Source organism: Colias philodice, chromosome 9 (assembly GCF_061535455.1).
Source record: "Colias philodice isolate Cphi_HAF_F1 chromosome 9, ilColPhil1 Martin Lab GWU primary, whole genome shotgun sequence".
Lineage (NCBI taxonomy): Eukaryota > Metazoa > Arthropoda > Insecta > Lepidoptera > Pieridae > Colias > Colias philodice.
In genome coordinates, this window is record NC_143094.1 from 9226290 (window position 1) to 9245378 (window position 19089).

Here is a 19089-nt window from a genome sequence, read left to right on the forward strand (position 1 = left end):
ATTTAAGGTAAAATATTTATTTTGTTGATGAACCGAGCTCGTTATAAATGCAAATATGCGAGGTTTACAGCTTTGTGGGCGACCCTGCGCCCTCATGCCGCCCAACATTTTCTTAACTACATATAGGAATAAATGGTGTGAGGCTTTTATAATATAATTCCTGTAAAACAACTTGAGTTTTTATAATGAAGAAATTTATTGGGATGTATCGTGTTATTCTCCGGATTTTTCTGCAAAAAATTCATATTCGATATAATGCAAGTTTATACTTTACATATTTTGTTAAACGTAGACTAATAAAACTTTTGTAAAGACAAATATTAGTAAATTTAGTAATGTGTATGAATATTTCATGGTGGTATACAATTTAGGGATTCGGATGGTAGGAGGTATAGTCATTACTATGCATGCATATTTATTGTATGGAGTTTGATTGCTCATCAGACGAAAAATTTAATTTCAATCGATCTCGTAATCTTTTATTTTTAGTACCTAAATTGACTTATAGGTATAAAGAAAAATATCCCTTTTCATAAAGCTTTTTTTCGATCCAATCAACGCAGAGCTGGAGAATATAAAGCCAAAGTTTGCGAAGACGCGGAACATTTTATATCTCGTAATAGGCAGGCTCGATCGGCGCAACAGGCTGAATGAAACCTACTTATTTATGCGCCACCACAGCCAATCTTTTATCATAGATTTCTTTAGGTTTATTTTTTTATTAGACTGTTTTATATTCCTAACATTAATAGTAATTGAATATATAAAAATGAAGCTCTAGAAACTACGTGAACATCGATTATTTTAACTTTAATGCTATATTTATGTATATGTATTGCAAATGATTTTATTTTGGATAATATATAGTATGATGTATCATTTGACTGTGATAAAACGTTTAATATGCCTTTATAAAATACCGAAGGCAAAGGCATGTGATTATTCTCGGTAAATGTATGCATTAAAGTGATTATCTTTGATCCTCATACATTGTATCTTCTCGAAATTTATTTAAATTTTTCAATCACGTCTCTAATATTGCGTAGCGGAGAGGTAACCCAGCCCACAGGGCACAGGCGGCAGGCGGCATTCAGCGTTCGACCGGCCCGCGCTGTGCACGTCACCGAGTGCTGGATATCGACCAAAACAATCGTTTGACCGCGAATTAAAAATAATAGCATGTGTTAATTGAACCCATCGCTACGAAAATGAAGGGTCGACACCAATTCCGACGTAGGTTCAGCTTGCAACCCTCTTTTATGAAAGATGACACTGAGGAGGAGAGGAAACCGCACAGGTATAGTTTTTATAAAGCGTTTTTATAATAATTTTGTATGGAATGAAATCTATCGGTAAAATTGAATCTCGTAGCGCTGTCTACGACGGGCGCTACAGCGCATTGTTCTTATTGATATAGGTATATTTAATAATAATTTATTCAATTAACGTGTTTTGTATGTGATGTTTTATATATTTTATAAAGTAAATATAGTTTTAAAAATTTAAAATATTTGTAATAAATAAGGTGTCTATTTTTTAGTGTGTTTTTGGTTTGTGTGTGATTTTGTTTAAATTATATATTGTTTATGATAATTTAAGTGTTTTCTTTCATTTTCTGGCATGTTTTTCCATATATTGAATAAAAAGTTCGCTGCAATTGTTTTAATTGAAAATCAGATTAACATGTTTTACAAAAAAAAGTAAATATTTATAATATACAATATATCAATGCAAAGTTTCTTAGATTTGAAATACTATCTTGAAAACAGAAAAAAAATAATACTAAGTATGCTTAATACAGAGTGTAGAAAGGTAAAATGCACGAGTTTTCCTCAAGAACATTTCTAGGAATGTAAACAATTACATTTACATGGGAAAAGCTCAATGGTAGCAAAAGCAATAAAGGCAGGCGTATTTCTTTTGTGTTTCGAGTAAAATAATATTAGAAATATTAACAAAACATTTTACTTTTTAAACATTCCTACCTAAACTCGAATTATACACGAATATTGAAATTATGTCAAAAGGTTTTTTTATAGTTAAGAATTACTGAAATTTAAATCTAAAATTATTTGATCACCGTAGGCTTAGCTCTTTTTAATAGTACTGAAGCAGATTTAAATAGAAGTCGTTTTCATTTGACTGTAAAAAGGAACTTCCATAACTTAACTTATACATATAGTAACTTATGATGTAGCGAACTAATGACACAGTTTTCGTAGTAGGAAAATAAGATAGAATTGTAAAATTTAAAAGAATCATGTATATTATCCTAGCGATCTATGAAAATGACTTTACACTACCAATTTGCGTTAAATTTGCGTTAATTGAGCCGTTCCGTCCATAAAATGTATGGATCAATACTATGATCGTATGTTGCAATATTGTTGATGTGATACTTGTTATAATGTATAATAATATACCAATCAATAAGGCAACAGCTTCTGTTTAAAACACCCTTAATATAAAAACAATTACCTTTTTAAATTGTAATTCATTAAACGTGCCAAGCTTGTATTTATAGCTGGCTTGCAGCCGAGTGTATAAATCCATAACAAAATGTATCATGGAGGTTAACGCAAGCTTAAAATTGATTTCATGCAGCTTCTGTGTATAAAAAAAACAGATATTGAATTTTATAATTCTTCATAAGATTTACTAAGAGTTTTTAAACATTTTCAACTTTATTAATTATGATGTATCTTTCTTGGAATTTTTGCAAAAAGTTTATTTTTACTTTCATGGCTTCTCATGATCTTTGAAGATCGTTTTAAAATCTTACAAATGCACAGAAGAACATTCGTCCCATCTATTCTGTTATAGTCAAATTTTTAAAATAACCTATCACCTGAAACCTTAATTAACACTTCAAGTTTAATAATCTCCGTCACATAAACATCTGGTTAAGGGCACAAATGGTGTCTTCGGGAGTGTTGTGTACACAATAAAACTTATTTCCAATGTTTGTCTTAACACAATGTGAAAAGTTCAAAGCTTAGTGTGCGTGGGATTCTGAGAGCTACACGAAATAATATTGTCGCTGTTTTGTTTTGTTAGGCAAATTATGGAAATATTTGTTCTAGGCGTCCTATGTTTATCTGTGTCATTGTGCGTGATAACACTGCGACCACATATTGCAATTATCATGTAGCTCCATTTAGTGTTGTGACACGTATAAGCCCGGTGTTTACAAAGGGCTTTTCAACGATCTGCCTCATTATAACGCCACGGGCTTGTTATTGGAGCGCATCGTAACTGCGCATTTGACACATTTGTAAATTAGCACTTTAACAAAATAGCCAATTTAAAGAATTTATCGGTTTATTATAGGGAAATTATCTGCATAAAGGTTATAGAACTATATCGTAAGAAAGGTCCTATTATATTAATTGTGATAAGCACTATTGTATTCAATGAAATATTTAATGATGATGCGTATAAAACGGCTAAAGTAAATGTGTAACACTTAAAAATAAGGACCGTTGTTTTATAGAAAATCAACTATTACAGTTAGTAAATTACATTCCTATTTAACGCAAAACATTCAATTATTATAATAATTAGCTTACTACAATAATTGTTCAGAGGAAATCACAATAGGTAATTTAGTTGTACCTGTAGAATTAATCATAATTAACCACAAACCTACAAGCTATCTTAATAAGAAATAGCCGAAGGGCAGAGGTATTAACATTTTCCTTCATAAACCGCTTTCAATAACAATAAGATACTTTTCAATCGCGCTTAGCAAAACAGGGGACGAAACACAAAGTTTCCAAGTGGGTCACTAAACTCATTTGAATTTTGATACAGAGTTTTCCTTCTGGAATATTTCGAATTGTGTGAAAAATGTATTTGATTTTATGACATTAATTTATAAAACAAGGGATCTCATGGATAAAATTTGTACACAATTATCTATTTATTTATCACTTATACAAATTAGTATGACCATTGTGATTTCTGATATGAAGAAATATTTTATAAAAAAACAATAACATTTCAAGGAGCTTTCGAGTTGACATTGTTATAGGTATAAAAATGATTGAGAGGGTGTAAAATTATGGAAATATTTTTATTCACTACTATATTAAAACTAAGTTTTTATTTTTCATAAAAAATGAAACATATTATTACATAAAAAAGCTTAGATAAAAAAGTGTACCTATCGAATTGATACAAAAGTTCCAATTTCAAACGTTATTGCTTTTCTTTATAAATTATAAAGGTTATCTAAGCCACAAAGCGAAACGCTGGCAACATTTAAAAGTTTCTTTTAATTTGTTAACACAGAACAGCTGAGCTTGTCATGTATTATAATTTCCTTTCATAAAAATATTTCAATTTAACTTAAGTAGATACAAAAGAAAATGTTTCCTTTTTCGTATGTTTGAATTATTTTAAAATATGAATGTGATATTGAAAAAAGTAAAACTCCTTTAATTGAACGTAGTTTTTAAGGTCATAATATTATTATAAGTTTTCTGGTTAAACTAATAAAAACTGAAAAATGAGTTCTTCTACATAATAATATGAAAGTACCTATCTACTGATATTCATTGTAATTTACTCTCTTGTACATTACTTTAAAGTATAAACCATAATATATTAATTGTAATTATGACTAACTTTTAATTTAGACGTCTTCTAATCTACAATAAACTCATAACCTTGTAAATATTAGAAGAAACATAAAATAAATATATTTATACCTAACTTTTATTACTAGAATTCTATTTTTACGTTATCAATCTCTATTAAAACTTAGCTCAATGCTTTTACGCTTCTCGTTGACGTCGGCGCACCCTATTTCAGCGACTGTTGATTATTATTGCCCATTCATCCGATATTAATGTTTTTAAAGGCACTCGCCGTCAGTACTGTGACCCGATAGGGGGTGAAACCGCCCAGGGTGGTCTACCCTTACATTGCCTTTTACTTATAACGTAGCTGTTATTAAACTCTGTATTGTTTAGTTATTGTCAGACCGCATTGTAGTTGAGAAGATAAATTTACCAATCATTTATAATGAAGGTTAAATTAAGGCATGAATTAATTGATAATCTTCTGTCATACTCAATTTATAATTAATGATAGTATTGCGAATCCGGTATCGGGCAACAAATAAATTAGCTTGTTTTACGTAATTTACATAGTAAATTATAAACTTCATGAATAATTGAATAATAATATTAGGTAGAAGTTAGCTTAACGGTTCATAGAAGGCATAAAATACATACTACACTGTTATTCACAGTAAGTAATTAAATAATTGATTTCAAAAAAGCACAATACTTCTTATAAATATTTTTAGTTCATGAAGATTTTTAATATAGCATTTTGACAATAATTAATATTCTAGATATTTCCATAGAGCTCAAGGCTTTCTAACGTCAAAACTCAAACGCCGCTTGGATAAAGGAAAACCCTTTATTGTGACTTCATTTAACGCATGTTCAGGCTTCAATAGCACTATATAATAGCACTCAACATAAACGTATTACTACGGCACTATTCTGCCCAAAATGTCTTCAGTCAACTGAAGGATAGAGATCCGTGAATTATTTTTTCAGTCACGTTCCGTACCACTGATTCACGCATCAGTGAACTTTTCGACGTTAAGGAATTGAGATTTCGAGATTAGAGGAATTACACGGGTTTCCCGATATTTATCGAGAGCAAATACTGAACGGCCCATATTTGCTGCATGAGTATCAGATTTTGTAATTCTTCTTTCTTATTATGTAAGACGGTATGATTCTTATTTGAATGCGTTGTAAAGTAGCCGTTGACAGCGTATTGTACAATCCATACTAATATTATAAATGCGAAAGTAACTCTGTGTGTCTGTCTGTTACTCAATCACGCCTAAACTACTGAACCAATTTGCATGAAATTTGGTATGGAGATATTTTGATACCCGAGAAAGGACATAGGCTACCTTTTATTGCGAAATATGTACCACGGGCGAAACCGGGGCGGACCTCTAGTTTCTTATATTTTATGCTCTGAAAACAGAACTATGTGAGATGTTATTTTTAAACATGCAAGCTGTGTTTAAAAACAATTATTTATAACTTACAAATGAACAGAATTTCATAAATGTTTATATTACCTGTATCGAAATTGTAGATGGAATATGGAAAGAGGATTAAATTTATTAGCAAAATTATATTTTAAATATAATCCACAGATTTTTCTCATGAACAAGAACTTTCCTTATTCAATCTCCCTGATATTATGCATATAAATTAAAAATTAAAGTACAACATATTCCTTAAATTATGAAACAAAAAATAGGAAATAAGTATATAATTATATCATGGATATAATTCCGTTTTATATGTTTCTTTTAATTCATAACTCTCTCCTAGGAAAGATATGAAATTTTTACTCCTTTTCCCGCCTGCTTATTGGGGACAAAATTACCCACATTTCCGGTACGAGGACAGAAAAAATGAACCACATCGTGACATGCTTTACTTTCGCATAGAATAAATAGGATAGAATAACATTAAAAGTATTCGTGAAAACGAAAACGAATATCTTATTACGGCCATTCGATGATAACATGATTTAATTTAGCACGATCAAGGTATAACAATAACCGGTGCGTGACAAACTTCGATTGCCTTACGATGTCTTAATAAAATTAATATGGGACCGCCCATTGATAAATGAAGCGTCTCGCCCATAAATTGTATATTGTAACAGTCGTATTCTATTGCAAATAGTCTCAGAATTACCCTCTTCCAAACGTTATATTATTGGGAGATCATTCCGATCTTTATTTTAGGCACTCAAAAAGCATTTATATCGTAAAATTCTATAGCATTGTTATTACCTTTATATATTTGCAGTGATTTCGGAATGCCGTTATTTTCAACCTTCTGCTTTGAATTGAATGTAAATATAATCATATTTTCCCGTTTTATTAAGCGTAAAGGAAATGTGGTTAATTTATATATTTATTTATTTTTTATCTCATAAACAGTCTAATCATCTAATCATTTTATGAATCTTTGCTATTCCATTCTGTACGTAATATTAACAAATATTTTCGAGCAATATTTATTCGGTCTCTACGATTATGTGTGATTATGTAGATAACTTTTTGATGTTGCTGGGTGTTTCAGACAGTTTTTAGCGTGGTGACATAAAACTTTTTGTATGCCTGTCAAAATATAATATAATATTCCAGTCTGCCCGTGCTTGATTCTTTCTACTTTATTTAAGCGTACCAAAAGCGATATTTCGCATGATATTTTTGTCAAGGAATAAAAGTTATTTGAGGAATAATAATGTTCGTATTTATAAGATCTGATATAAAATATGTTATATTAGGTATGTCTTTGTTAAAATATAACATATTGTTTTATCAGACGTTTATCTGAATATTGTACATTTGTAAGAATGATATCAGCTTGTCTTTACCAGAGACAATACTTACATACAGAACAGAAGCAACAATAACATAATAATATTTTTGTACGATTTAAAAACCACGCCAACGCGACGCAAAGGCATAGTTGTATTGTATAATTTATAATTAATACTTCTAGTCACAATTAGATCACGTTCAGGACACATTTGAAGTGAAACCGTAGAGCGTGATCACATCGAGTCATAAAACACGAGGGTTTCGGAATATAAATGCGGAGATTTATTTCGCTTTACATTTAAGAGATTCTGCGAATATTTTCAGCTTGAAATATATCAGCTGAACTAAAGCACCTGTCTACTCATCAGCACGTCTTGGAGTCACGCTAAAGGAACGTTATTGCGATGTTTACCTACATACGTTTTTGTTCCTTTTCGTAGAAAAATGTATTGTATTACATACCGTAAGAAATAGTCTATACAATCAACTAGACTTTTCTTAAGAAGTAAGTTTTAATCACCACCTCCTATACAATTTATATACGAAGAAACAGTTTCGGTAGCTGGCTTGTATACAATTCTTAATGTTCTTCTCTCTTTTCAATAATTCTCTAAGGTGAGAGACCTTAGATTATAAAAGACCTTAGATTATAAAAGATATTTAAAAAAAAGTATTCAATCTTAATTAAAAGAAGTAGTTTACTTGGATAATTAATAATGACTTCGTTTTGGCTGAATTGTGCTAAAAAGGATCGTGTTAGGTTATTCTAGGTGGGCACAGACGTTAAAATGTTTAATTTCGAATAAATAGAACAGTGGTATGATAGACTCTCTAAAATTATTTTTTACAAATTATCCTATCATATAGGTACTACATAATATGATACGATAATTCCTAATAGTCTTCTTATTGGTAACTTAATAGCACGCACTTCAGCTGATGAAGGATGGTTTCTTATGATGGGTGATTAGTTACATAAATATGATGCGAACCATGCTCAGAGAATTACAAAAGACCTTTTCAGTAAATAACACCCACTGCAAACTGTCTTTACATATAAATATATTTTTTAATATTGTCTAAAAATTTTATCTTTATGACCTGCTTCGGTCGACACAAACTTAAAATGAACATTGTTAGGTGCCGCCGGTAAACAAAATACTCCATTTAAGATACAAATGATACCTCGGAGGCGCTTTCAAATTTGTAACTTTGTTGTGTATATTTCAAACAGACTTTTAAGGACCGAAAACAAAGATGACACCGTCACAAGTGTAAAATATAATATTATTTACAAGAATAACAACAGTCTGACAAGCAAGGACGGCCAACACGTTATCAGACTTAGAAAATTTTAACTTCTTTGTTCAATAGAACACGGACAAAGCTTGAGCTTTGAGCACATAATCTTTAAAAGAGCCCTTCAACAGATTTTATCTCGCACATCTTGCGTTTGAAATGAAAGAAACAGAAGTCATGAGTGTAGTGGCTGGTAGGTTCAAATTTCAATTATCGTATGTTCCCACTAAATACTTTGATTTATTATGAAATCAAAAAATGGACAAAGATTTCAATCGAGTTGTATCATAATTATTTTAAATTATCTATCCACCCCCTACTTCGCCCGTGTTAGTCATAACATAACAAATTATATTCTAAAAATCTAAAAGCTTACTCTTGAACTAGGTGTTCAATGCATTAAAAAAACCGCATCAAAATATGTGCGTTTAAGATTTAACCATACACACGGACAAACAGAAGCGATTTTGTTTTATATTATTATGTAGTGATTATATTGAAAATTCACAATAGTTTAAACTAGTTACCAGTACATAAAGATTAACTCAATGGAACTCCCATTGAATTTGTATTTAAATAGAAATAAAGAATATAAGCTGAAACCTACACAACACATTTAAATTTTTCGACAAAGGAATTATAGTATTAGAATAATACTAGGAATAATGTAGTCTGAAAACAAAATAAAATAATAATTGAATTCTACATAATCCTTACTTTGTTTAATTTATTCAATCTATCTTTTAGTTCCCGTATGTAAATTATAAATGATGCTACATTATTTGAAGCAAATAATAGGCATCCCGAGTATCGTTCACTTCGATGATATTAATTCTATAAATTTACTCTATTATGATTAACTGAATTACGTATAGGCAATATGGGCACTTTTACTTTAATTGAAAGTAAAATAAACCATGAAATATAATGGAAGACTCTTCTATTTGAGCTATAGTATTCAGGAGATTGAAATGACCCACGGGGATTTGATTTTCATTTTGAAACGATTCAATTTGAATAAATTTCTTTCCTTGGGCGAAAGGAAATTCGGGTAAAGATAATCTGCGGTGTAACGATTAAAAACTCTCTAATTAAAATCCTCTGTAACGGAGGAAATAATCGTTATCAGTAATCAGAGTTGATTTTAATGAATGCTACGCGCGCTGCAAGTTATTTATTTAACAATTGTTTCAGAATATTGTCAATTATTATAATTGGATTATTGTCTTTTAGTAAATATTTTTAATTAATTCCCACGTCCACGAACCACGAATTATTCTTTTAACTATTTTTTTTCATTGTCCTTTAAGTACCTATCTATATCTTTTACTAATATCATTGTAAAATAATAAAACACGTTTGTAAGTAATCCTGAACCAGTATATAATTTTCAAATTTTCTTTCGGATTAATTGAAACATTTTTTAGGAGGGGTTAGGTTACTAGATTCTCAAACTTTACTGGGTTCGGATAAAATGCACTCTAAGTTAAAATTTATTAATAGTTCAATTTTCACTTCTTTTTAACTCCTCCTCTTTATTAACTATCCGCTATGCCAAATTTCAATAATTTCGCAATTTTCGTAAAAATGGGTACAAAGTTTGCGTTTCCCATAATAAAACATAGATTAAAACAATAAAATTATATGTTATAGTATCATTCATGTAGGTAAAGATTTGGAGGTGTTATTGATCGGTGACATCGTACGATCCCCCGTCAGATAAGCAGCGGTGAAACAACCAGCGGGCATCTGATAACAGAACCAATAGATAATGTTCAACGACATGCTTACATTGTCAATTTGTAACCTTTATTAAAGACTCGGTTCAAGTAAAAGCGATTTTTAATCTGTGGTCTTGTTTTCCTTTGAAGAATAAATGTGTGGGTTATTGTTAACATCATACAAATATAATAATAAGTCAAGATTGGAAATTATCAGAATTCGTTAATCTATTATTCTAATCGTATATTTAGGCCTTAACGATATAAAGGTTAAATGAGGAGGGTAATTACGAGACAATATGTTAATTTTCCCTACAATAGGGTGTTTATGTATTACAGCTGTTAGTTATCTAATAGACTGGGTCTGTTTGTCAATTAGTTTACTTCCAATTTGGTTGAAAGTTCTTGTTAGCTGAAATTACCTCCGCGTTTATTATTTTTGTAAAGAAAAAATTTGTAATGTTACTTTTTCAGGTCTTCAGCTAATTTGTATAATTTTCATGATTATCATAACGCTGGGCTTATTTACCTAATTTGCATGTCATTCATTTACAGACAACGTACAAAATAATATTTAATGCGTAAAATTTAATGTTGGTCATTTCGGGCTCTTGTAATTTAAACATAAACGTTATAGTTACGAACATTAATTAATGGAGCTTGTCCTCGTGATATTAACGTAGTCAAATTTGTTCAATTCATAATATTTAGATTAACACAACAATCTGTTCCATTATAATATGTGTGAAGTTTAAAACGAACAGAAACTATCTGGTTCCGTATACCTAGTTTTTAATAGAAATATATCATTAATTTGTGATTTTGTTTTGTTACCAGACCCGAAAAGGTGGAGCATACAGTATCCGGCAGTAACAGCAATCTCACGAACAGTGCAGTACGCCACAAAATAGTTGTCATGGGTGCGGCTAAAGTTGGCAAATCATCTCTTATATCCCAATTTTTATATGGAACCTTCTCCCCTAAGTATAAGAGAACTATAGAGGAAATGCATCACGGTGACTTCAACGTGGCCGGGGTCAGACTGACGTTAGATATTTTGGACACATCTGGAGCGTATGAATTCCCAGCCATGCGAGCCCTGTCTATGCAGTCGGCTGATGCGTTTATCCTAGTTTACGATATAACAGACTTAGAAAGTTACGCGGAAGTTCGCGCCTTGAGAGATCAAATTCACGAGACTAAGGACAGCACAGCCGTGCCTATTGTTGTTGTGGGTAACAAAGTTGATTTAGCTGAAGCTGGAGAGAGACAGGTTAGTTATACTTATTATTATTAGTTATAATTATTACTCATTCATAATAGATATAATTCATAAAAAAGTTGATGTAAAAAGCAGTTTCGATTGGTATTATCGCCGTATATTTTTGCTATGAGAAATTACGTAATATATCAAAAGGATAAATGTAGGTTCCGTCTATCAATTAATTACCACTATCTTAATAAGTCAGGCATACCTTGACTTAGATGTTTCTTGTATCAGTTCTTTAATTATATTACTCCATTACGACACAGTATCGCTTCAGCAACCAGACGTGCGAGAACTAAGATAAATAGAATAGGATCATGTGTAAAGAGGAGCATGTATTTCATTATGTAATTTGTATAGTATGATGTGGTTGCTATTCTCGTGTTGACATTAACATCATATTCTGTATTATAAAGAAAATGAATATCATTTGTTAAGACATTGTCAATGAATTTTCTTGTAAAATAATTTAATGTTTACAATGGCTGAATACTAAATGATATTTGTAATAGCGTGGGTGCTTTTCTTCATTAAGATGAAGTATCTGAAATATAATAAGATGTATAATTGTAAACCGATTGAAAAAAGTATTACTAAAATATAAATTATCTTGGATAGACAGAGAAGAACATCTCTGTTAAATATTAAATAAGCAATTAATCTCACAGATTTCAATTTAAATTCTAATCTAAATAAATCAACGTTCTTGCCAATCAATGCGAAATGGAATGCAATTTAAATACAGCAAAGCTTTTTCGCAACATTTATTTTGTTATATAATGCAGTATGTTCATAGAATAAATTGAATTTTCGACTTATCGTGGGCATGGAAACGTATTGCAAGTCAGCTGCGAATATGGAGAGCTTTAGACGTGGATATTAATTCTCCTTTCGGGTGTGCACACAACGGAAATTCAACGGATGTGACCATTTCCTTTAAACGTTGCTTACATTAGAAAAACCATTCATGTTCCAGTCTAGTGACCTTATTACTAAATGTAGCCTGTAATTAAAATTATGTTACGGATGATCGCGTTTCGATATTCGCAATCAGTGACACAAATGAAAATGAAACAAATGAGCAATCATAAGCACTTTTAAAGGTTCATGAATATAAAATGTTTTGAGGATTTATTTTGGTTTGATTTCAAGAGGATAATTGCGGATTTTAATCACATATCCATACTAATATTATAAATGCGAAAGTAACTCTGTCTGTCTGTCTGTCTGTTACTCAATCACGCCTTAACTACTGTTGGTATAGAGATATTTTGATACCCGAGAAAGGACATAGGATAGGTTTTATCCCGGAAATCCTACGGGAACGGGTTTTTCTTTGAAAACGCGGGCGAAGCCGCGGGCGGAAAGCTAGTAAAATAAATAAAATATTAAAAGTAATTGGTTACAATACAGCTGAATTCAAACGTCTACGAAGGTCGATTACGATTTCGACGAATTGTAAAATATAGATAGATAGTAAGGCAGCGCTTATTAAATGTTACCTTAAAGCAAAGTGTACTAAACAAACTACTATCCTATTCCGAAATTCACTTACCTACTTTTGTGTTTTGAGCATAAAATAAACGCAATTAAAATAGAACTCATAATTAATTACATATTTAAGTAATGGGAATGGATGAATACCCGAGTTTAATGAATAACACATTAATTGAGCGTAATATTATAACGCCATTTACTCAACTGGAAAAGTAACTTTTCTTTTTTCGTGCCGGTTCATAAATTAATATAACACGATCTCATTAGAGTTTCTACCAGCCGAATGAATAAGGGACGTATCCATGGGCAATGAAGTGTAAGATTGCCAAAAGAGGTTATGCTTCAACCTTTAACCTTCTTGATTTGAATATATTTCAATGCTGTTCGTTAAAAAATTGAATTATTGGTTCCATAAGTCAGCGCTTCTCTTCTCATTTTTTTACGAACAAGTTCTAGAATTATCTATGCTTTTTTTTACTAGACCGATAAAACAATCTGCGCAGTAATGAGAACTTACTAATACTAAAAAGTAAAAATTTCCAAAATAATTTCAATGCGAAGGAGCGTTTAAACAAATTAAATCTCATACAATACTCATTCAAACAGTATTTGTCTCACACGCAAGAGCGGATGCCAGGATCGAGTTAACAAATAAACATAGCAACTTTAGTTTTACAGTGACAGCTTTGTGCGGAATATTCCGGATAATAGACCGGAGAATCTGCTGACTCTCCGATATCCGGTCCCTTGTGCCTTCCGCGCCAACGCCCACTGTCTCGCTTTGCGTATTCATTTGTTTAACCCATATAACATTGAGGAAATACTGTCCCTATATTTTAACAAGAAGATACATAGAATTGCTGAAATTTCCAGTACTCTATTTAAGCTGGAACGGAGCTTTAAGTACTGGAAATTTTAAAGGGACCTAACAAACGGCGCGCGGCGTATGTTCTATCGTGTCTATAAGAAATACATATTATGCTAAGTAGTTAGATTGGTAAAGATAACATTATATTTAAATAAACTGTTATCCCAACCTTATTAAACGTTTACCCAGAAAAAAAGTTATTTTTGTCTTAAAAACGAAATATAAAAAGTATATTAAATTAAGGTATTATGATTGTATCGTACTAACTGTACTTTGTAAGTGATATTACAGCTTTATATTACTTAGCGTGGGTAGTTATGAAATACTTGACATCTAAGTTAATACTTTACAAATTGCGAAACTCTACACGTCTAACAAAGATAACAGATGTCTTTATTAATGATTATTGCTTAAAGTTTAGTGTTGGAACTAATTCGAGTTCATTTGTCACCCTCGTTTATCTTGTCAGATTTCAGCACAAATGCGACCCCCAAGAACCTTTCCTCAGAAATACTTCACGCTATAAATTATCGTAAAGCTCTTTAACTACGGTATCCGAATGACGGACCTAAATTAGGATATAACTTCGCAATTTAATTAAAGTATTATTACCGCTCGCGAATGAATCGTAGGCTTAATTAAATTTGTTTTCAGGTCGACTTTCACACGACGGAGTCCGTGGTGACCGTCGACTGGGAGAACGGCTTCGTGGAGGCATCGGCGAAGGAAAATTTGAATGTTTCGCAAATATTCAAGGAGTTGCTGGTGCAAGCTAAGGTGAAGTACAATTTGTCGCCCGCGCTGCGGCGGCGAAGGCGGCAGTCGCTGCCGACGGGACCGCAGGGCCCCCCGGGTTCATCCACGAGCCCTTCGCCGTCCAACGCTCCCCACGTCCCGTCTCCAGCTCAGCTCGCACATTTGCAACAAATACGAGAAAGACACGCTAATAGTAGTAAACGTAATTCTTGTACCATTTCTTAATTAATTGATGATTGAATGTAAGTTCAACGCTACCTACTTCCTAAATCTTTTCCCAAATGTTTAATATTGTAATTTCATGTTAAAGAGTAAAGAGAACGTTTATCGTACTCGTATAGGAAATTTTTAATTGCCTGAACGCTGATCTCTATTTCTATTTTTTTTATGTTTTGTTTTTTGCATAAAATATTTGAATAAAATTATTAAATTTATTGATACCTACTGCGATATATTAATTTAAGATTATCAACCATAAATGAAAATCCATAATATTATTCAGAAGTTTGAACTATTTTATAATATTGTTTATATATGCAATAGTTTTACAAATTGGCCATCAAGACAGATAAAGTGTAAATCGTGTGATATAGCGTGTAAAGATGTCGACCCATTTAGTGCATTGCCACCTTTTTGTGATGTAAAATCGGACTTGAATTTTAAAATCGTGAAGGATTATCCTAATTCCATTTCTAAATGGTATTAGCATTTGTTTCTCAGACCGATGTAAATTGAAACACAAATGTTTGCACGTTACTCTGTTTTTTCTTTGATCTTCTGTGAGCCATCTCTTAACGTAGAACACCAATATTAGTATTATTTCGTTTAATTTAGATTTGATCACTTGACCTTTAACTTTTTAATTAAAAGTATAGAAAAGCCTTTAAAGTTTGAAGCGCTGTTGAATTGATATCTCGTTACCATCGAAGGCGTGAATGCGTAATAATTAATTTACAGAAATTCACGCGACCTCCCCACGCGTTTACACTTTACTCGGCTCGTTTGGTCTACCGTTATTAAATATTTATTTGTTTAGGATAATACCTCTTCATTATGGAATTAATTTTGTAACTACTTAATTATTACTGTATTGTAACAAACATTTTAACGATAACTCTTTTATGACTAAATACTATTACTAAATTGAATCGTTAAAATTAACTATTAACATAAACAGAACATGATCGAGTTTACAAGTTGAGACTTAATATTAATATGTAATTACCTCAGACAGGCAGCTCATTTAAGCCTTTGACAAGATATGTGTGGAATTGCTATCTAATCTTCTCCAAACGAATTAGTTTCATCTTTGTACAATTTACATGGTTATTCAAGCACCTGCCGATTACCTCTTTCGACGATAACTATATTAAACAAAAACAAAAACATATTAAAATTTTCACTTATACATTTATACCCCACGAAGTTTACACTACTTCTTCAATCATTTAATCCCATCTTATTCAATCCATTTTGATTCTAGAGTCAAAGTTATCTGTGAAATAAAATAATATTGATGTTACTCCAGTAGATACGATTCAATTGCATATTTTATAATGTTTTAAATTTTATAACTACTATATAATTTTTCAGGTGTATGAATGTGCCTTTTTATATATTCTTAGTTTTATTGTAGATTATATTGTACTTTTTGTATGTCGTACATTTTTATTGAGAATTGCAGTCACATAGATCAGGGTTATGTTAATGCATCTAGGTGTTCCATAAAAATGACGACATTTATTTTATTGCTACGTAAATCTAGTATCTACTGCTTTTTTGCATATATTGATTTTAAGACTGTGCGATAGTAGGTAATTAATGTATATTTTAAAATTAATGTAAATGAAATGTATCTTTTAAATTTTACATTATAAAATTTATGTAGTGTTTTTATTAATGTACTATTGTGTCGCCAGTATAAATGGAAATGAAAACCAAATATAGCATAATATTCTTGCTCTTATAGTTCTTTTATGGTGGACGTTTGAGGACTTAAATTAGCCAGTATAAATGTTGTATAACACCAGAATGTAAATAAGATTTTAGTAGATTTCTGTTAGACTAAGTAATTGGGAGTGTCCGTTGTTCTTTCCAGAACTGTACCGGTAAATAATAACTTATATACTTATAGAAAAGCTACAAGTGTAGTACGATTCAGAATAATAGTTTACAGTCGCAGGGTTATTACTACATACAATATAATATATTTAAAACTTTCTAATCTCGATTGACATTTTAAAGCAATTAATTATAAGTGCCAAAATCAGACTGTAATTAAATTACCATTTGAATAATGTTTGTGTTTTATTGTTATATTATTATTGAGGTGAAAATTATGCGCAAAAGAATGTACTGATTTCGAATACGAAATTATCTAAATGTAAATGAATAATATTTTATCATCTATTACTTGTAACAGATATAACTATTTCGTTATATAAAGATGCCACGCACAGAAGGATTTGATAAGAAGTAGAATTTGTGTGTAGTATTCATGTGTCAATAATAATAATTATAAAAGATCAGGATTTTTAAGAACTTAATACTTTTCTCATCATATCTAAAAAGAATCATCTTTTTGGTAAATTTGTACTGTGTGTATAAGAATTGTAAAATAAATAAAATAAAATTTTCTTCTGCTTTTTTATTACATCATATCTATCCTTTTTAGCACCCAGTTAGACAAATAAATATACCTGATAAATAATTATATAATATATCTTAAAAATTAAAATAATAAAATAAATACATTTTTCGAAAAAAGTTGATTATACTTTAAAATAATTTAAATTTATCATTTGCTAACGTGACCATTTTTCCCTTAACTCAGTAATTAGATAAAGTTATTACTTACAGACATAAAGCAAGCGTGATTTAGGTGTTACTTTTACACACAACACAGACTTACGTAAAAGGTGTGTTTTAATCTGGTTAATTATACGTTTTAGTCTAATAATGTAGTCGAATCAATCATCTTATCACTTCAGTGAAATGATATTCAGTTTAAATATCCAAAAAATCTAAGATGTGCTCCAATTATTTCCCTTAAATATTAATTTTATTTTATAAATCAAAACAATGACAAGGATGTTAAAAGATCGTAGACAATGGTCTACGATCTTTTAGTGTAAACAGCCCCCCTAGTCAAGTGGCTTTCTGTTAGCGTAGCGTTCAATAGAATAGACTACGAATGTATGAGATTGACGTAGGCTGTAGATAAACGTATCTACAGGTTACGTCAATCTCATACATTCGTAGCAGGCGTAGAGCATTATTTCGTTATTCTTAGTGCGTTCTGAAAGATTCAATGCAATATAAATAATAGATAAGATCGGCAATGTTCTAATATTGAACAACACTGAATACGAGTTTTCGTTTACACTCAACGATCACGAAAGAATGCTCTTGCTCTATGTTCGTTTTATGTAAGTGCACCTGTAGAGACTATTTAACACCTCACCACGAACGATCTCACCCTGATTACATTTTCTTTCATTGCATTTCATCAAAATTTTATTTTATTGTTCATTTGCTTAGGTAGACGTTGTTTTTGAAATAATTAAAAAACTTATTTTTAGATTATTTTAGACAGTCCATTTATCACTACAATATGTAACTTACAAAGGGCACATATGTTTCGGTAGCGTAGACATTATTAACTAAATGTGAGTTGGGGCATACTTTATAAATTACTCGCTTCGTACATTTATCAAGCGGCCCATGTGTCGGATTCGGCGCAAGCTCAAGATTAATTACAAAGGACTCAAACTTTGGGCAATATATTGATGTCTGCGACCAACTTACCTCTGGTGTAGTCCTTGAGAATCAAGATTTACTATGCTTAATATCTGAATAAAATGCTCTTGTTGTATGAAAACAATACCTATCCCCAATTAATATCGAGTTTAAAAGTTTAAAGTTCTAGAGACATAAAAGTTGGGAAAAGAGTCCGACATTTTCATATTTCAATTTGAAATGCAAATCGTATCTACCGCAAAATAATTGATTGACTGTACAGTGTACATAGTTATCTATCAAGCATCGAGCGATGCGGCTGTCGACGTGCACAATTCTACATCGGCAACCAGTGTAGCATTTAATTTAGCGTTTGTTCGCAGTGGCCTCACTTGTTGCGCAGAGGACGGATCGATAGCCAGCCAGGACACGACCCGACTCGACACCTCCCGTTCGTCCTTACGATTCCCATTTCCATCCCGAACCCCATCTCTGCTGAAATATCTTCCTAAAGCGTTGATGCCCCTCAAATTGTAAGTCATTGTTACGACGGATATTACGA

General features: G+C 31.3%; 1 protein-coding gene across 1 annotated transcript; it reads left to right on the top strand.

The window, feature by feature from the left end:
• Positions 1-1116: 1116 nt before the first annotated feature.
• LOC149486021 (ras-related protein Rap-2b) lies at positions 1117-15224 on the top strand. Its single transcript, XM_089698734.1, has 3 exons — positions 1117-1297; positions 11239-11674; positions 14688-15224. The coding sequence occupies exons 1-3, from the start codon at positions 1209-1211 to the stop codon at positions 15012-15014; spliced, it is 852 nt and encodes a 283-aa protein (XP_089554860.1). The 5' UTR covers positions 1117-1208; the 3' UTR covers positions 15015-15224.
• The last annotated feature ends 3865 nt before the right edge of the window (positions 15225-19089 follow it).